This window comes from Lissotriton helveticus, chromosome 3_1 (genome assembly GCF_964261635.1).
Source record: "Lissotriton helveticus chromosome 3_1, aLisHel1.1, whole genome shotgun sequence".
Lineage (NCBI taxonomy): Eukaryota > Metazoa > Chordata > Amphibia > Caudata > Salamandridae > Lissotriton > Lissotriton helveticus.
The window spans coordinates 85,930,712-85,952,206 of record NC_136061.1 but is presented as its reverse complement, the minus strand read 5'-3'; the positions used below and the strand labels follow the sequence as shown (position 1 = coordinate 85,952,206).

Genomic DNA, 21,495 nt, shown 5'->3' with positions numbered 1-21,495 from the left:
CCAGGAATGTTGCACTTACATTCCAGACAATTCAAAACCTCTGGAAAAATACATACGGAACATTACTGAAATTCACCATGAGATAGAGGAGTTAACAAAGATAAATGTGTGGGAGAAAGTAGGTCAAGGAATGGGTAAGGTTGGAGGTTGGTTTGCCAATCTAGGAAAGAGTTTCATTTGGTATATACTGAAACCTATCATCATAATAGTGATTTGTATAATCACTTTGTGGGGATTGGTGCGGCTGTACCAATGGTATAGATCAAACAGGTTGCAGAGGTCCATGAGAGAGCAGGAGTGGAGATTAACTACGATCCAGGATACTCAATATAGGAGTTTGAAGGCTCTAGAGACGATGAAGCGAGGGGGTATTGCAACGACTTCAGTTTGATTCAATCTATACCTTAGGGATGGTGTTGTGATGGTGATGACTACTAAAAGTCATCAAAGGGGGGACTGAGAGAGCACAATTTAAGAAATTGTAGAAGTGCATCATATTTACAAGCACGTTGTGTTAGTTATGTTATGTTATGTTATATTTATTTTTATATAGCGCACGGCTACTCAAAAAGAGTGTCCCGGCGCTTTAAGTAAGGAGAACTACAGCACAATAACATAACACAGTAACAAAAAGGAGAAGAAAAGAACACAGAAAGAGCAAACAACTGGACGGCCTACTGGGTGAACAGCCAAGTCTTGAGGCCTTTCCTAAAAACAAGTAGACTGGTGGCTCCCCGGAGTGTGAGCGGCAATGAGTTCCACATCTGTGGTGCCAGCAATCCGAAGGAGCGGCCTCCCAGGCGGGCTCTCTTCACTCGCGGGACAGCCGCCAGGAATAGAGATTCTGACCTCCGAGAACGAGCCGGGTGGTAAAAGGCAAGTCTCTTTTGGAGGTACTTCGCTCCCACCGCATGGAGAGCCTTATAGGCCAAAGTCAATGCCTTAAAGGCAATCCGTTTGCGGATGGGAAGCCAGTGCAACGTCTGCAACAAACCCGATGCACTGGCTCGTCTGTTCAGACCAAAAATGGCCCTCGCGGCAGCGTTCTGCACGACTTGGAGCCGCTGTAGCAGATACTCTGGTAGGCCCAGGTAAAGAACGTTCGAATAATCTAGCCTAGAGCCGATCAAAGCCTGCACAGTCAGCTTCCTATGCTCCTCAGACAAAAGGGGCAAAAACCTCCGCAGCATCTTTAGGAGGCCGAAGCACGTACCCGTCACACCAAGGATCTGGGCTTTCAGCGTTAGCCCCTTGTCCATCTTGACCCCCAAGTTCTTAGCAGTTTGGGAAGAACAAGACGGAGGGAACATATTAATGGGCCACCAGGCCTGCCAGTCTGGCTCCGTATCGCACCCAAAGAAGAGTACCTCGGACTTATCGGAATTGCACTTGAGGCTGTTCAGTTGGAGCCATTTAAAAACAGCCCCAAGGCAATCCCGGATACTCTCCCCATCAAAGTCCTCTCCTCTCTTACAAGAGAAGAGGAGCTGGGTGTCGTCTGCGTAGGATACGATCTGGGCCCCAAATGACTCCGCCAACGCCGCCAAAGGGGTCATAAAGATGTTGAAAAGGGTCGGGCTCAATATAGAGCCCTGTGGAACCCCGACTCCCAAAGGCGGCATCACGGCGGAATCTGGGGAGGCCCAGACCGTTTGCCGGCGGCCAGCCAGTTAGTCTAGTATACATCACATAAGAGTGTCGACTTATAGAGTGACAATATATATATATATATGAGTTTAATTAGAGTGATAATACATATATCAGTATGATAAGTTAATATGGAATATGTAGTGCTGTTAGAATGATGTTGAAATTCTGTGTTATGTGACCGTAAGGGAAATTGTAATTCTGCTAAACGTAGAAATGTGTAGGCCACATGGCAGTTCACAAAGAGTACATGAAGCTAATAAATTTTCCTGATATGGGTTAATCATGCAAAGAATTACTGACTAATAGAACTGAAAAATGTTTAGACGTTTTATATAACTTTAGTATGCTATAAGTTAGAATACTGTTTAAGCTAAGAAATTAATTGTTGCAGGATGCATAGGCCCGTTTCATGTAACCCTAATAGGCCTGAAAAGACAAAGTCATTTCCTTTGATCTGCATGTGTTCGTTAGAGAAATGTCATGCTAGGCACAAACTGTGAAGCCTGTTGGATGTTTTACGACCTAGAAGATACAGTGGAGGTCGGAATCTGAGGCCCACAGTACGAGTGTCTGTTGCAGGTGCGAGCAGAGGGCCTAATCAGGAAAGTGATGAATAGACTTTTGTTCAAGAGAGCCTGGCACAGGCCTGTAGGAGTCTTCAGGAATTTCCTGGGGGTACCGTCCTGCCGGAGAGAAGCCTGGGAAGCAAGGTCAACGTTAACGAAGGGTCCTGAGGAGTACCAGCATGGAATTTGCCGCCAGAACCGATACCACGTGAGGGGCGTTCCTATTGGAAATGTGATTTTGTATTAGGGACAGCACCCCTGGGTGGAGTTAGAGCAGAGGGTCTGAGGAGCCTAAGAGAGCGGATGGGTAGGCAGATAGGTGGACTGCAAGAGATTGATTCACAAAGGAGACTAAGAGAAGTGTGTGATCTTCTTTGGAAGTCACCACTGCTGACACTTTTTTTTGGTTAAGATCTTGTTAAGTAGGGATGTCACTTAGTCTAGTGTAGGGATAGTCTAACCTGTATTATTTTCCTTTTTTTAAATGACTCTCAGGTTGCAACTTGTAGCTATTCTTGCAACTCTCATGACATTTGAATTGCTCCTAATAATTTTCTTTTGTAGACTAAGAGCATTTAGAGAATTCCTGTTTATAGTGACACCTGTATACCTTTTGAACCTTATTCTGAGATGTTTGTATCTCCAGTTATTTTTGGCTTTACAATAAACTTTTTAAACTTTTTCCTAGTAAGTGGTCTTTTAGAGTTGTTTAAGTTCTTAATTGATTGACCTAGTAGTGGATTTCCTTTTACTCAATGACAGGTACCAACGTTCCAGTCGACCGGAAATGGGGGTCTAGATCAATAACTGTGTTCTAGAAACCCCGCGTTAACAGCATCTTTGGTTGCTGTGCTGCATTGCATAAAAACGCAGTAAACGTGCCCTGGTTGTGTGCTGTACAGTGCACCACACATGCAATACATTTCTCCTGCATACTGCCTGTCACAAGGAGGTATTATGTTTTGGCACACACAGATATGACAATCTTTGTACATCTGCTTTGCGTTAAAGCCCATGGGAGGGAGCGTTGGAATGCCCAGGAACCACCTATGAAACGCCCCCTTCATGAAAACTAGCACAAACCTGCACACAGCATTAATTGTGCAACTTTCAGGTCAGCTTTACAACCCAAAAATAGCTTTGCGCAAGAAAGTAAATACTTCATTAACAATTTATGCTACTTTGCATCACTCTATATTACTTAGCAGTGGCAGGGTATTGATGAATCTACCCTTAAATTATTTACCATGAAAAGTAACTAACCCATTAGAATAATTTTAGGAATTTAAAAATTCGAAAGTATATGTTATCAACATCTGTCTTATTAAGACCCTTTACAAATATCTATAGAGCCTTGAGGGAAGAGAAGAAACACCCTCAAAATGCTGATGTGTACACAGTATCCCTTCTGGCAGCTCAGGTATGCAGGTTACAAGCATTACATCGAGCACAAGTCGTCAAAGCTGATAGCCACAGCAAGGTAGGTTGTCAGGATACTCAGAATGAATATGTATAAGTGCAATTTACATATGATGAATTTCCGTTCTTAGCATTTCAACATTTGTTGGTCATTGTGAAACACTTGCTATTCAGTGGCTCAGCAGGCTTAGTCTAACAATTATCACTTTGTCTAATCTTCTCACCACAGTTCTTAGCTTTTAATGGTGAGGCAAAAAAGCTTCTTCTTGGATAATCACCGACACGATGAAGGCGCGTCAACATCATTGACAAAGGCACATGCACTTGGAGCAGATTTGCTCAGTCATTTTCTCAGCAGGTGCTTCCTTTTTGTTCGTGTGTGTTCTGTTGAAGGATAGTAGATAGCATGACCATCGGCGTAGGCTATAGACACATTGGGCCAGATTTACAAGCCCCTTGCGCCACGTTTACACCGCTGTTGCGTCACGCAAGGTGGTGTAAACGTGGCGAATCCCTACGAGGCATTTACAACGTGACGCATCTATGGAGATGTGTCACGGTGTAAGGCCCTGCGCCACATGAAACCTGCGTCAGGTTTCATGTAGGCGTTCCGGTGCATGGGGGGGGGCGTTCCGTCGCAGGAACGCCCCTGAAATGTGACTCAGTGAAATCTACAAGATTTCACTGAGTCACTTTCCCAACGCTGATGCGTTAAAACCCTGCGCCTGCTTGAAGCAGGCGTAAGGCTTGACGCACCATGTTAAAGATAGGGCAAGTTGGAAAAGTGCTGGAGTTGCGTGCCGAACGCAACACAACTTCAGCACTGCGCCAACTTTACACCCAAGATGCGACACGCATCTGTTCATTCCTGCCCCATGGTGCGTCGCATTGTAAATGCGGCGCATCAGGGGTGGCCAAGGATGAACTTGCGTGCCGTATCTTTCCTGGCGCATCTCTGCCGATTTGCAGAGATTCGTCAGGCAACGTAAATCTGCCTCATTGTGACTTCTTGCACGCAAATCTCCCCTAAGATGCTTGCAATGGTCTCTGTTTCCCTACACCCATTACGAAGGAGCGCCATCATTAAAATGAAAGGAGATTATGGGTATATAATTGAGTCAAAGTTTAAATATTAGAATCTTTTTAATGAAGAGATAATAGAAAGCAGAGAATAAGGAAAGGTTGATTTAGTTAATGCACACAGTGGATACACTGCGCCTGAGTCTGCCGTGTTCCTTAAAGCTTGATTATTGAAAGGAAAAGTAGAAAGTACTGGCACAGCAGACAGAATCTATTCCTCATCGAGATTGGGTTTATAAACCATTCTCAAGTCCAATAAAGTGGAAATAGGATTCATGGGACTGACAGATTTACAGAAAGCAATTTACTGATATGATTAACATGCACATTGTCCCAGGATCCAGATCCCCACCTCCCCTGGTTAGGTTAATTTGTGCCTTATAACATGCTGGCACAAAGTCCCAGCTTTGGAGCAGGGTTATTTATCAGGTTGGCTGTATAATATATTAAATTGATTGCGGACAGGATTGGTGTTGTGAATGCATTTGTCCTGAAATTGATGGCTGGTGAATACTCTTCTATAAGTTAAATGCGGCAGCATTCGTGGTAGCCTTTTTTGTTGAGATGATATGATAATAATATATGTTTACAGACCAAAATTCGTACCCAAAAGGGTGTCCTGGAAAAACAGAAAAAAACTTCAATTTAAGCAGATCAAGGGAACTAAGATGCAGAGAGCAGAAATGTTTTAGATGCTTTTGAAAGAGTAAGTGATTCAACAGTGAGGGTGGAAGGGGATTATAGGGGAGAAGTGAGAAGTGTGGCTCACCGATTAGAGCGGCAGACCCTGAGGCAGAGGTCTGGACCGGGACCAGCGTTCAATTCCCGACACGGCAGGGTCTTGGGCTCAATGTCCACGGACTCGATAATTATCGCCTAGGTGCCTACTCTAACCATGGGTCCCACTCTGCAACTCTGGGCAATAGCTTGCTTAATCTCCACAAGGGCCCCGAAAGCGCTAGGATGCCTGGCCTCACCTTGGAGGTGCCCAGTAAGGGGGCATCTCACAGGGAAAGCCAGGAAGGGTTCCACATCGGTATACAGCGCCAAGATACCTTTCAGGTGATAGTGCGCTTTACAAGTATACACACATTTACATTTACATTGTAGGCCTCAGGTACATGGAAATAAAGATCGGCCGCCTGTCTGAGTTTTATAAATCTCAGGAATGTGCTTTAACAACTGAGATGAAGAGAGAACAGCCTGGGATGGCTGATAGAGGATTAGTTTCAGGTGAAGATATTTGTGATCGGAACCAAAGACGGCCCAGTGGCAAAAAAGCCCATGGCCTTGAATAAACATGTCTTCCCGATGAGAAGCCAGTGAAGATGTGCAAGGTACTAAGAGATTTGGGAATCACAGGCAATTGCCAAAAGAGCTGAGCAGCTGAGTTGTGGACCAGTTGCAAATTGTGAATAAGATATTTAGGCAAGACGAGATCAATTGAATTATCATCGGATTTAGAAGTGTTTTCAAATAATTGTCAAGAAACAAATTTTGCGGCCTCTCTGGATTGTTTTTGTGCAGGAAGGTGTCCTTTCCTGCACAAACCCAATCGTGCTTATAACGCAAAAATCCTTGCCTTTGGTGAAAAGACAGGGGTGCACTGTATAATGTTAAATATGGTGCATTACTGCCCTTTACCTAACGCGCAGGGCAGCGCAGCATGGCGGCTTGCTGTGCTGGGCTACATGCTTTTTACTAAATATGCCCCTCACTGAGGACTTAACCCCTTCCACGCGGGGCTAATTCCCCCGTGGTGCGGGGGTGAGGGGGCGCACGCGGCGCCACGGTACTCATGACGAGTTCAGCTCGTCATGCTGCACAGTGGAGCTGTGCTCATGACGAGCTGGACTCGTCATGACTCCGCCCACTCCTATAGAATGCCCGCACAGGCGGGGAATTCGCCACGCGTGGAAGGCACTGCGGCAGCATGACGAGTCCAGCTCGTCATGACCACATGACCAATGTGCAGCATGACGAGCTGGACTCGTTATGAGCACGGAAAGTGTTATTACATTTAAAAGTTACACAGGTATCCCCCAACTGAGTGGTGTAGGCAAACAGGCTGAAGTCAACTGACAAATCATGAATTCTGCAGGGACTGAATCAACACAGACATGGCACATACTTCTCAACAATCCATATTAAAGTCACTCTATTAATGCAAGATTCCACGTGCCATATCTCTAAGCTCAAAAACTCTGCCCTCAAAGAGACCCCCCCCCCCACCCCTCCACACTCTCACAGCCATTCTGCAAAAAGAAAAAGTAAGAAAATGCAGTCAATAACTTATCTGGGAGACGCACTTCTTTTCCATATTGCATTTTGAACATCCATTTGTCACAATACACCCACGCACTTTTCTCCCTTCGCTAAAACCCCCACAATCTTCTAGCACATCTTTCACCCTCTTCACAACCCTCACCCTCTGTAAATTACATACCTTATCATAATTAAAAACAATTAGCCATAGTTGGTTCAGGAAAATAATGATTTCATTCTCAGTAGTTTATCTCTTAATCATTCTTCCACTGTCACCTCATATAAACCCTAAACCTATTTCTGCTCTCCTTACAGCATTACTCATCTTGTCACACAAATTCTCTCACCCTATGTAACTTCCCTTGACATACCCTTAGATTGGGTTACCTAACCTGCAGCACATAATGTGGAACAAGCCTACAATTATAAGCAGAGACAACCATTCTATTTCTTTACCCCTTTCTCTGTATTTCTCATCCCATTCTGCTCTCTGTTGTTGAGTCTTTCAACCAATCCATTCATTTCAGGATGACACGAAGAGCATTGCCTTAGGCTTGATACCACTGTGCTTCAAAAAATCCTCCATTTCTCAAGAAACCAATTGCACTCCATTGTCGGTGAGAAAGTAAACTATCTCTTTTAAACACTTCAGAACATCTCTTGACACTGCTGGTGGCCACACCAGTCAATTACGTGTACAATGGCCATTTGGAATTGCGCCCCTGCTTAACAAAAACATGCCACAGTTGGCCTCCTAAAGAATTTGAAAAGAGGAAATGACCTCATCCTCTAAAGTAAGTTCCTGTGGTAATTTTTTTAGGAAGAACGATAAGCAGATTTACGATCTATGTGTGTTATGTAGAAAATGTTTGTTAACAGATGTACATCTGTTGATGAATGTCAAATGTTTCCATTAATGCAATGGGAATGCCATGAAACCCTTTGGAGACAAAGTCACGCAATCGTCTATCAATAATATTGTAAGCCATTCCACAGTCTTTGTAGTCTGGCATTGTCTCCCACAAAACAAATAAATGGCAGTCGACGTTACCCACTTCCATGCGTCGTCCGAAGTAACGGTGGGCGTGTGTATCAGACGGCCGGGGGCCGTCTGATTTGCACACACGTGGATTCGTCCGCACAGCGGGAAAATGTGCGCCGCATTGAAGCGGATAAATTGGAGATACTAAACAGAACCCCTGAATTATGATTCTCAACTAGTAGCAAAAGTAAGGACAAGCAGCCTATAGAATTGTAGAAATGCCAATCTGGACTCAATGAATCCAAGAAGGGATTCAGGGAGTCTTCAGGGAAACTATCAGGGAAAAGATCCAGACAGTAATACCAAGCATTTGTTTGTATAAGCATGTATTATCTTAGCATAACATGCTTGTTACCGGGTATATTTTGGGACCAAATCTGCCAAGCGTGATTGAATGGTTTAATGGGGCAATGTATTCACATTGTAGTCTTTACAGGTTCACTGACTGCCATTGATAATAATTTATAATATACTATACTAAACAGAATGACAGAACTCCGGACCAGGGAGAACGTACTTTACAATGCGGTTGTTACACCACAGTATGTTTACATCGCGGGCATTACATCGCAAGTCGTTACAACGTCTTGTGCTGGATGGCGCTCTAAACTAAAGAATAGTATGATTTACTATTCAAGCACCTTCCCTACTGTTACGTAGGCTGGAGTTATAATACTTAATCATACTATTCCCAAGTTCAGCGCCCTCCAGTGCAAGTCGTTGTAATGACTTGCGGTGTAATGAAAGCGATGTAAAATACTGCGTTGTGAATGTATGCGATGTAATGTCATACATTCCTGGGCCAGAGCAGGCAAACACATTCTTACAAGAAACAATAAGATGTGAATCATGAAATATTCATTCAAGGCTAATTTGATAGGCTAGAAGCAGTATCACCAGGTAAGCTGAAATCTCCCAGGCAAATATAACGTTATGAGACCAAAATGTTGTGGCCTAAGTATCGAGGACCAAAACATTGTGAAGGTAAGTGCATCTAGATAAGTATAGATTTAACATTCTTAATGCCATTAACATACCTTGAAGATAAATACACACACACACATATACATACATATATCTTTTTTTTCAAGGCATATAGGTAAGAAATTATGTATAGTAAACCTATACATACCTATATATTGAATTTTTATTCTGAATATTTATGTCTTTATATTTTGCCCCACAATATTCTTTTCTGGATATTATGGTGAAACAACCAGCTCCAACCAGGACATTCCTCTATGGACCTAAATCCACCACAACATTCACACCGATGCAAGGTTTCTTTGATGAAGGGAAAATAAAGATGCCCTATTGCAGCGCAAGACTAAACTTACAATCTTAAATCTTGCCTTTCTATCTGTCTTAAGTCTTTTATTGTCTTTGGCAAAAGTGTCCCATTTTAGCAGATCCCAACCACCAGAATGGACAAAAATGCGCTCAATATGTAAATGGGGATGCAAACAAATTTCTTTCCATAGATCTCACACTGGCGTCTTTAGCACGTGGTAAATCTGTACACAAACGTACATACTATTTTCTCTCTCGTTTCAGGAAAATCTCTAGAAATAATGTGAGGAATTGTCACCAGCTTAACCCCCGAACAAGACATGCCTTACATGAAATGCCGAAGTTCACATTCAGTCGCACATTCAGGATTCTCACAATTAATATTCATGAGATACAGTAAATAAATTGATCTTAATGGGGGTCATTTTCACATTTATTGGTCACACTGAAAATCTGACTTGGAGTGGCCTTCAATGACCATCATTGAGTGAGAACATGTTACAAATTCTTCCTATATCCCTGAAGTATTACCACATAGCATGCAATAGAGATCAGGGGCCAGATGTAGGTCGGCAAATACCGGTCGCTAACGGCCGATTTCGGCCGTTACCGACCGGTATTTGCTAATGGAGATGTAGGGGCCTCAAAATATACAGAATCGGTAAATTTACCGAATCGGTAAATACAGATGTAGGTGGCACAGAAAACAGTGCCACAGGCCATTACCGATTTGTTATTTACCATGTAATACAATTGCATGGTAAATAATGAATTCTAGTGTACATGCACATCTGTGCATGTACACCTGTGCCATGTGACACACATACATGTGTGTCACATGGCACACATACATGTGTGTCACATGGCACACAAGCCACAAACAGGGGTGCAACAGGGTGTCAAAGTGACACCCTGTCCCCCTTGGCAATTCGGTAATTTTACCGATTCTGTAATTACCGAATCGGTATTTGCCATTGAATCCTATGGGCTTCAAGGCCCATTGGAATCAATGACAAATACCGATTCTGTAATTACAGAATCGGTAAATACCGAATCCTACCGATTCGGTATTTTTTACCGAAAAATTACCTACATTAGATTTACCGATTCATGAATACCGAATCGGTAAAATTCGGTATTTATGAATCGGTAAATCTAATTTACCTACATCGGGCCCTAAATTATCATAACACGGGCAATGACAGAATCCACAGAACGAACAGACAAATAACACAGATAAATGTTTTAATTGTTTTGTACCTTTACCTGAAGAGGGTTCTTTGTGCTTATGGCGATGACGTGGTATTTGTAGTAGCACAGTTCACAGCTCCAAGAACCCCTCTCACTGATCCACCGAATCAGGCACGGCTGGTGTGAGCACTTCACAGACCCGTCACATCGGCAAGGACTCAGCAACTCCCCCTGAACACAAAAAAGGATTTTTAAGGGATTAGTTCCACCACTCATCCAAAACCATTGAGAATTGAGCAAGTCTGGCATTATCAGCAATCAACCTTTGTTACTGAGGCTGACCTCACGTACAATGGATTATGGAGTGATTGGCACCTGGAAATGAATGGGGTCGGCATGGCAACCATAAGCTGTTGGCCATCCATAGTACTGGCAACCATTATAACCGTTGATCATCCATAGTATGGACAACCTTTAAACCGTTGCTCATTCATAGTATGGGCAACCTTAAAACCACTGGTCATCGACAGTATTGGCAACCTTAAAACCATTGGTCATACATAGCATGGGCAACCTTAAAACCATTGGTTATACATAGTATGGGCAACCTTGAAACCATTGGTCATCCATAGTAAGGGCAACCTTGAAACCATTGGTTATACATAGTATGGGCAACCTTGAAACCATTGGTCATCCATAGTAAGGGCAACCTTGAAACCATTGGTTATACATAGTATGGGCAAACTTAAAACCGCTGGTCATCCATAGTATGGGCAACCTTAAAACCATTGGTTATACATAGTATGAGCAACCTTAAAACCATTGGTTATACATAGTATGGGCAACCTTAAAACCATTGGTTATACATAGTATGGGCAACCTTAAAACCATTGGTTATACATAGTATGGGCAAACTTAAAACCACTGGTCATCCATAGTATGGGCAACCTTAAAACCATTGGTTATACATAGTATGGGCAACCTTAAAACCATTGGTTATACATAGCATGGGCAACCATAAAACCATTGGTTATACATAGCATGGGCAACCTTAAAACCACTGGTAAACCATAGTATGGGCAACCTTAAAACCATTGGTTATACATAGCATGGGCAACCTTAAAACCATTGGTTATGCATAGTATGGGCAACCTTAAAAGGCATGGCATGAAGCACTCAGATGGTTGGTTAACTTTAGCATCTTTAGTAATAGAATCCAAACTAGGTCCTTTGTTAATCTGTTTCTGGTGGGGAGGGGGGAAGTTGGTCCACCATCAAATATTTCATCTGCTGACCTGAGCTGTGCTACTCCTTTAACCCCTTCGCTGTAGGGGTAATTCCCCCATGGTGCGGGGGTAAGGGGTGAGGGTCCGCGGCGCCGCTGTGCTCGTGAAGAGCTCAGCTCGTCATGACTCACTGTGGAGCTGTGCTCGTGACGAGCTGGGCTCGTCACAGAACCGCCCACTGATTAATTCTCCCGCACAGGCGGGAATTAACAGCGCGTGGGGCGGCCGCGGCCATTATGACGAGCTCAGCTCGTCATGAGCACAGCTTCACTGTGACTCATGACGAGCTCAGCACGTCATGAGCATGTAATGGGTTTTTAACCTATATGCTGCTCTCACACATAGACTCTGACTTTAAGACATATGTCACAACTAGTAACCCCTGCCCATTTGCAAAATTGTTGCCACCACTTTTAAAATGGTGGTAAAGTATTACTGCTTTGCGACCGGAATTCTGGTTGCAAAACAGTAATGCATACAATACTGATTCTGTATTTGGAAGGGACTCCCAAAGCACGCCCCTTCGAAATACAGAGGCGCAAATTGTGAATCGATACCAAAGTTACCAAATCACATTTTGCATTTTATACATTAGAAAAAGCATTTTTCTAGTCGCAAATGGCCCGGTCCGTTTGCTACCCGAAAAATACTTTGCACATCTAGCATCTAGACTGTGGTGGTAGGTTCATCAGGTCAGTGAGATCTTGGACCACTTCTCCTACCTACAGTGAACCACCTGACGAATCGAGAGAGTTTTACAGATTTCGGAAGACCGACGCAACGTTGTTTTTGACATGTAAGTCACGCCGCGTACACATTTTTCTTGCACTCGTTTTTCCACCGGGGCACATACGTAGCACAAACACACTTCGAGAGCACTATTGCTGGTATGACAATGCACACGAGTGACACACAACGGCACTGTTTTCTATGTATACAGTGATACGTTTTTTTGATATACGACATGATAGCGGTACTACTCATGTCCATATATGTCTTGTTTTGAATTGACAGTGATGCTCCCTGTGGAAGGGCTTTTACATTGCCCGAAATGCATTGATGCAAATAAGCAGCAATGTCTATGCTAAATATTAGAGTGGAAAATTAAATGGAATGGAAAAAAAGAGAATTTCATGAAAAAAAGATTTTCATACAAAAGAATAAATAGGACTTAACAACTTTATTGAGTCATGTGGAGTTCTTAAACAAGAAACCTACAGCGAAGTGCCCATCGGGGATGCAACTAATGATACATTAGAAGCACGCTAATTCATGACTCGATTCATGAATTAGCGTGCTTCTAATGTACCACAAACCTAATGGGGATCTTTGTCTCAACAGTGAATCCATGCTGGGGCAGATGGTTGGTTTAGGTATTGTCCTGACATAAGGTGTTGTAGCTGTTACAAAATCCTCCAGGCGGTAAATGATTTAGTTGAGGTATTTACCAGGCACGCCTCACGCCTCAGATGAAAACTTGTGCAATACGTAAAATACAGGAAGTGCTGATAATGTGAAGCGCAACCACAGTGCTTGTTCCCTATTTACAATTGGGGCTATACATAAGTGTTGTTGATCACTATTATTTCAGGCTACCTGACCCCCACCTGAAGCTTCTTACTAAACCAACCACAAAACCTGTAATAGAAGTGGTATAAAATGCTCACCCATTCTCCTGACCAACCTTCTGCTGTGTCAATATCACCAATTATTATTGCACAACATAAAATATTAGAACTTACACTGTAACTGTGCAAGTGTCTGCTTCTCCTACCCTCAGGATAGATTCGTGAAGTATAGAGTGAGCACCAGACTCTCAGCCAGTAAAAAGTAAAAATCAAGGGACTAGCCACAAAATGAAAATAACCCCCACTTTGAAATAAACCTCTGATGGCACCAAGCAAGCAAAACAGGTGAACCCAACACACCCTATAGGAGCTCCCTTTTCTATTCCATCCAATCATCTATCCATTCATGCTTTCATCCTACCATACACCCGCTGATATCCATTATTTCATCTTTACATTCTGTCATCCATTAATTCTTTCAGCCATCATTCAAACTTTCCCTATTTCAGACATCCATCCATTCTGCCATCCATTGTTCTGTCTAACCATTCATCTACTCTGCCTTCCATCAACTCTGCTATCCATCCACGTACTCTGCCACCCATCCTTCCATCTATCCACTCATCCATCCACTCTGTCATTCATCCATTAATTCCCTCGGCCGTTCGTCCACGCAATTTGCCATCCTTCCACTCTACTATCCATCCACCTATTCCATTATCCATCCACCCACTCTGCCATCCATTCCTCCATCCATCCACTTTGCCATCCATCCATTCATCCACTCTGCCTTCCATAAATCATCCATCCATCCACGCCACCATCCATCCACTCATTCATTCATCCACCCACTCTGCCATCCATCCATTCTGCCACCCACCCATTCAGGGCTTGATGGTGAGAGGTCATGGGAAAGCTATTTAGACTGAGAGCTAATTCCAGAAATTGGAGATTTCCATTACCACACCAAGGTCCCTATTTAGAGTTCAGTGGACAGGTTACTCCATCACAAAAGTGATCAATATTCCGTCTGCTGTATTACAAGTGCCACTGGATATAATGCACTTTATAATACGGCACACGGGATATCCGTCACATTTGTGAAGGGGTAACCCTTCCCCGATCTCCATATCAGGCCCTTAACATCACTGTGGTGGACAATATTAATCTTGTGGATTCTCCCAATGATTAAAAACATCCTGTAGAAATGTGAGAATTGTTCATCACCGACAGCTCGAACTCTGGCCTTCTTTGTATTCACATTTATATAATGTAAATATAATGAAAAATTTGGCATGACTCTGGACTTTTTGGGGCTGATTTGGCCATCTCTTGAAATATTTAGACATTTTAAGGACTCATCAATTTTTTCCAGAGTCCATACTGCTTATTCAGAAAGTATTCCTCTACAAACTCTGTCACAGATCTTAGCTTGCTCCTGAACAAGGACAAAATCAGAAATTAAGCTTTCTAAATGGGTCTTGGTACATTAATTTTGGGTGTTTGAGCAGATTGCGTGGGGGCATGGAAATAATGTGCTGTCGACATGTAAAATGCATCTGTGCTTGGCTGCGCTCTCCACACGCAGCCCCCCTGCAGCAACGACACTAGCGCAGTCTGTGACACCGCTGCCCCTTCTCTGCCTGCTGCAATGCTTACGACGAGACAGCCATTCTGCTATAATAGGGCAGTGAACACAGGCTCGCAGAGGGATATCTGAGTTTATGTTTGCCTTGCAAACAATGCTATGCCTGTCCCTGGCTACATCTTCTGTCTAGTGTGTTGAGAGCCCACAGAGAGGGAGCTGGTCTGCCAGATAGATGGGGGTGCAGGCTTGGTAAATGATGCAGCTGTTTTTGAAAATGGTGTAGGCTGGCAAGAGAACTAGGGTGAGGAGGTGAAGTGATCATATTTCTTCATGCTATCGATTATATGTGCTGCCGTATGTGAAATGCCCTTAGTGGGTGCCACTGTAGAGTCTAGGAGGCCATGGAGTTGGGATTTTACAGCAACCAGATATGATAATGCAAGAGCTTTCATAGCAGTTCTAAAGTTCTTTTTGGAAGAATGGCTCTGATTTCTTCAGGAGAGGGAGAGATAACATTAGGCTATCATTGTTGTCCTGGCAATGTGTTCCTTGAGGATGGAGGTGAATCCAAGTGATTTGCCACTGGCTAAGAAGCTTCACGATTCATGTCATTCAGTCTGGATTGTACTATTTCTTGCTTGTTCTTGGTAAATAACAATAATTATAATTTGGCTATGTTGAGCTTAAGGTAGATGTTGGACATGAACTAGTACAGGTTTTCTCCTTATACAGAGTCTTTTTAAAACATTTCAAATTCTGACCTCAGTAATTCGCCCAAGACTACCTGTCAGTGAATGCCGACATAGGTTAGGCATGCAATTGGCATCCCTGATTTTCTTCAAACTCATTTTTAGGTCGCAGCCTAAGGGAAAGACAACTTGGGGAGTTTCTGAAAGTTGACTTGGGAATGCATTCTGTCTGTTCCTTCCAATGGCTTTGTGGTTTGAATTTCCCATGTTCTTGCATTCCACTTCCTGGCTTGGCTAGCCAGGTTCACTTCATCCCTCCTGATGCCAAAACCTTATTCACCAGTATCCTTCCAAGAGCTCCCTTTCTGTAAACAGGCCTGTAAATCCTGTTCTTATCTTGTCACATTTGCTGTGCATTCAGAGACAAAGGTCAAATGTCAATATGTGCCTTCAAGGGAGCCTGGCGTTTACTTTGCTTTCGGCTGACTTCAAAGTGAAAGCATTTATAGGAAAGAGGAATGCAGATTGCTCTCCCCATGGAGTGGGGGATATCACAGTTCTTTTAATGGCTTTTTCATTAGATAAGAATGCGTGGTCTTGGGCACATCGCTTTTATACGTCATCTGGTTTATTTATTCTTGTTAATCTTATTCTAGCCAGTCTCTGACGTTGCTTTTACAGCATTTGCTCATAAGAGATAGAGAAAAACACCTCTCTTTAATAAAGGAATCCACCAGGGTTACAATACAGAATTCAGTTAAACAATGTTTTGTATTAGGGACGTATTTATTTTGTATTGATTTACATTTAGCAAAACACTGCTACCTAACAACAAACAGTTTTGCTTTTAAATTGAGTTTCTTAAATTGTTGTACAGTGCTCCTCAATGTAATTACAGGCACCCACAGAGAACGCTCCTCAAATCATTTGTTAATGGTACTAGTATAGCACTGCTATTTCACAACCTAAGCCATAAAGCACTGTGTGTAAGCTGAAGTGTCAGAGAAGCACACATGTTGTCAAATGGTAGCAATGCTTGTGTTATTGTCGGGCACCTTTGTGTCTGAAGCTTCAGCACTGAGCTGAGAAATTCAAATGTCGGAAGAGCTACAAGTGGTATACAATCCAGGACAATCAGGCAGTAAAGTAACCTCATTTGTTGAGAAACTTCACTAGAGCAGAGGGACATTTTGTTTTAATAGCCATTTATTTATGAAATTTTATATAGCGCGAACAAGATCCCGAAGGATATCAGGGTAGAAGGAAGGACATGAATGCAATAACGACAACCAGTAAAAATAAGAAACGAGAAAGATTGCCTAATTACAGGACAATAAAGTCACAGAGAGTAGTACAATACATATGTATATAGTGGGCTGTGAAGGGTGGCACACTATCCTGTAAAGACGAGCAGTATGTAGAGTGGTTGTAGGGTCAATGACTTCGAGCAGGTGAGCCTATCCCAATTAAGGTAAGAATTTATTCATTAGGATTCTTTTGGCTTCAGTTTGAACGCAGTCGTTGAGGAGAGTTTGCGTACTTCCGGTGGAAGAGAGTTCCATATCTTCGAGGCAGCGCCAGGGAAGGCTCGGTGACAAGTTCTCTTTTTGTTAAGGATGAGTGGTTTCAATAGGAAAGTGCTAGCGCTTCTTGAGGCTCTACCACCACAGGATAATTCAAGCTTTTGCGCTAGGTAACTGGGAGTTTTGAAGTGAAGGGCTTTATGCACCCAAACAGCAATCTTTAACTTAATTCGAACTTCGAAGGGCAACCATTTAAGAGATTTTAGGACTGGGGATATGTGCTCATTTCTTTTGGTGCCTGTAACTGAGAATGTCTGAGGAAAGCAACTCCATTGGTAAACTACCATCAGATCCATCATTTGCTTTCTAATTAATTTAACATGTTGTTACTCAAAACTTTATCAGATAGCAATGCAGTTGTTACTTGGGTGCAAACCCCGTGAATGTGTGTTACACTTGTTAATACCTAGCCGGTCATATTTAACTAACATTTGCTTGAGCACTGCCAAAATCACGTTTTGTGCAGGTGTTTAATAGTGCAGACTATGTTATGTTATATGTTTATGATTTGCACAGAATGTTGAGTTGTTTGATTTCGAACCTGGCTACCCATGCTACATTATCAACAGCCCTGCCTTTAAGTCACATCTCCTCCCACAAGTTCAGAAATGTATAAAACTATAATATGAATTAAAACTATTGTATATGCTGTTCACAATGTGTTTCAGAAAAAGATAGATCTCTAACACTATGAAATCAAGGTATTGTATTAAACAAAAAAAAATCTGCTCTTAATACCATGCTAATGCAGAATTGGCATTTTTAATTTTGTATGCTACGCATCCATGAAAACGTACTCCTTTCTCAATATCCAATAACAACTTACAGTTACACACTAGAGTCAGTATTACAATAGGTCAGCATTCTTCAAAAGCTTTTTCACATAACGTATTGCAAACAAACAACTGTCGGCATAGTCAGCAGCTACCACTACACCTGCATATTAACGGGGAGACCTTTTGGCTTTCCCAATGCTTGTTTAGTTTGTGTCTTTTTCTTCAGATTTTGCGCCCTGCTTAACTTGCTGCCATGGGTGACCACCTAGTTCTCATATAAGGAAGGCCATTCCTCCCCGACACTAAAGCAGGTTTTATATGTTGATTATGTAAATGCCCATCAGGCATACGGACGTGTCCAATTCTTCCTTTTGGGGTAGACAGAAAGTTTAGGCCATGTTGGTTTTGGCAGGTTTGCTGTAACACCCCTATTAGCAGATGGAATGTACATATTACACTTAAACATAAAAGTTGTCAAACAGTCCTTATCCTGGAAATTGAGTTTAGAGTGCTCGTGGATAGAGCCATTAGAGTCTTCCAATTAGTCATGAAAATGATTGTTCACTGAAGTTCGCATTTAACAATTTCTGTGAAAAGTTGACATAGGTTGTTGATGCTGCAGCTCAACTGGAAACAGTGTATTACATCTTAACTGGAAACAATGTATTGCATCTTAACTAGAAACAATGTATTACATCTTAACTGGAAACAATGTATTACATCTTAACTGGAAACAATGTATTGCATCTTAACTAGAAACAATGTATTACATCTTAACTGGAAACAATGTATTGCATCTTAACTGGAAACAATGTATTGCATCTTAACTAGAAACAATGTATTACATCTTAACTGGAAACAATGTATTGCATCTTAACTAGAAACAATGTATTACATCTTAACTGGAAACAATGTATTGCATCTTAACTGGAAACAATGTATTGCATCTTAACTAGAAACAATGTATTACATCTTAACTGGAAACAATGTATTGCATCTTAACTAGAAACAATGTATTACATCTTAACTGGAAACAATGTATTACATCTTAACTGGAAACAATGTATTGCATCTTAACTAGAAACAATGTATTGCATCTTAACTGGAAACAATGTATTACATCTTAACTGGAAACAATGTATTGCATCTTAACTAGAAACACTGTATTACATCTTAACTGGAAACAATGTATTGCATCTTAACTAGAAACAATGTATTACATCTTAACTGGAAACAATGTATTACATCTTAACTGGAAACAATGTATTACATCTTAACTGGAAACAATGTATTGCATCTTAACTGGAAACAATGTATTACATCTTAACTGGAAACAATGTATTGCATCTTAACTAGAAACAATGTATTACATCTTAACTGGAAACAATGTATTGCATCTTAACTGGAAACAATGTATTACATCTTAACTAGAAACAATGTATTGCATCTTAACTAGAAACACTGTATTACATCTTAACTGGAAACAATGTATTGCATCTTAACTAGAAACAATGTATTACATCTTAACTGGAAACAATGTATTACATCTTAACTGGAAACAATGTATTACATCTTAACTGGAAACAATGTATTACATCTTAACTGGAAACAATGTATTACATCTTAACTGGAAACAATGTATTACATCTTAACTGGAAACAATGTATTGCATCTTAACTGGAAACAATGTATTGCATCTTAACTAGAAACAATGTATTACATCTTAACTGGAAACAATGTATTGCATCTTAACTAGAAACAATGTATTACATCTTAACTGGAAACAATGTATTACATCTTAACTGGAAACAATGTATTACATCTTAACTGGAAACAATGTATTACATCTTAACTGGAAACAATGTATTACATCTTAACTGGAAACAATGTATTGCATCTTAACTGGAAACAATGTATTACATCTTAACTGGAAACAATGTATTACATCTTAACTGGAAACAATGTATTGCATCTTAACTAGAAACAATGTATTGCACCTTAACTGGAAACAATGTATTGCACCTTAACTGGAAACAATGTATTGCATCTTAACTAGAAACAATGTATTGCATCTTAACTAGAAACAGTGTATTAAATCTTAACTAGAAACAATGTATTGCATCTTAACTGTGTAAATAATGTATTACATCTTAACTGGGAACAATATATTACATCTTAACGCCATTTTAACTACATCTTAACTGGGAAAAATGTATTACATCTTACCTGGAAACAATGTATTACAAGTTCATGACTATGCAATAACAGCCACATCACTAACGAGGTGGGAGGGGGGAAGCAGCTAAGATCACATCACTCCCAGCTGGGACTCCTAACAGGTCATTTAACTCTTTATGCGCCGAAACATACTTAAGAGATGAACAAAGCTTATGAAATTGGCAAAGCAGTCCAGACATTTCCTTCTAAGCAATGGAAGGGGGCTGCACTAGGAGGGCTGGGGAGAAGGACATCTTTTACCCATCTTCTTTTATTCAGCACATTACATCTTTAAAGTGACTCCCCAATGTAGACAAAAACGCTTCCGTTTACCCAGTCCTGCATCACTAAGATTTTTACATCAAAGAATGTGCTCTCGCAGGTAATTAATCCAGTAGCCGAAGGTGTAGTTAAGAAGGTTTATTCATTGTAAGTAGGATGGTAAAGGTGGCCCCACCGGGAGCAGCCTCCTGCTGCTCAGCCCCACACACTCATACTGCCCACTCATTCAAACCATGCATTCACGAACATTCTGATTACATCACTCACACAGGCTGAGCAGCAGGGAAGGAGAAGACCAGAGTACAACTAAGATCAACAACAATAGATCTTCTAGAAAGTTGCTTTGTTTCATGATGTCTGCTTGGGCTTCGAGATGTATTAGAACATTGGAATGTTGGGAGCTCCATTGCAGACAATAGAGTGCTCCCTGCTTCTACGGGCCAGTATAGGCCCGCAGAGCAACATTCCAATGTTCTACAAAGGCTTCTCGATGTTTGAGGGGATTTATATCCCCTCGAGTTTCGAGAACCCTTTGTTTAATTTGTTAGAACATTCTGCCCTCTAGTGGCAGAATGTTCTAATAGCCTTATAGCCCTTCGTAGCAGGGCTATACCGGCTATTAAAGTCCTGCTGTTTCGTTAAAGTCCCTCGCCTTCGGCTCGGGCTTTTAATGATTCAGCGGGCCTTTAATAGCCGGTATAGCCTGCTACGGCGGGCTATAAGGTTATATTAGAATATTGGAATGTTAAGCGCTCCATTGAAAACAATGCTGTGCTCCAGGCTTCTAATGACCGGTAGAAGACCACAGGTTAAACATTCCAAAGTTTACCAAAGGCTTTCAACCCCCTCAGGCTTCGTGGGGCCTTTGTTTTACAAATTAGAACATTCTTCCTTGAGGACCTAGGGACCTTCACTGATTTTCCCTGCCCTTCCCTGATTCTAGATTTTCAATGCCCGTTTCTCCTAGGCATGGAAAGTATAGAATGGGATGATCCACATCAGC

The 21,495-nt window shown here is 41.7% G+C and overlaps 1 protein-coding gene across 1 annotated transcript in view; it reads right to left on the bottom strand.

The window, feature by feature from the left end:
- Positions 1-21,495, bottom strand: part of MARCHF4 (membrane associated ring-CH-type finger 4) — a 415,524-nt gene that overhangs the window by 138,489 nt on the left and 255,540 nt on the right. The window contains exon 2 of the mRNA XM_078683527.1: positions 10,573-10,734. Coding sequence (XP_078539653.1) covers positions 10,573-10,734 — 162 coding nt within the window. The remainder of the gene's footprint in view (positions 1-10,572; positions 10,735-21,495) is intronic.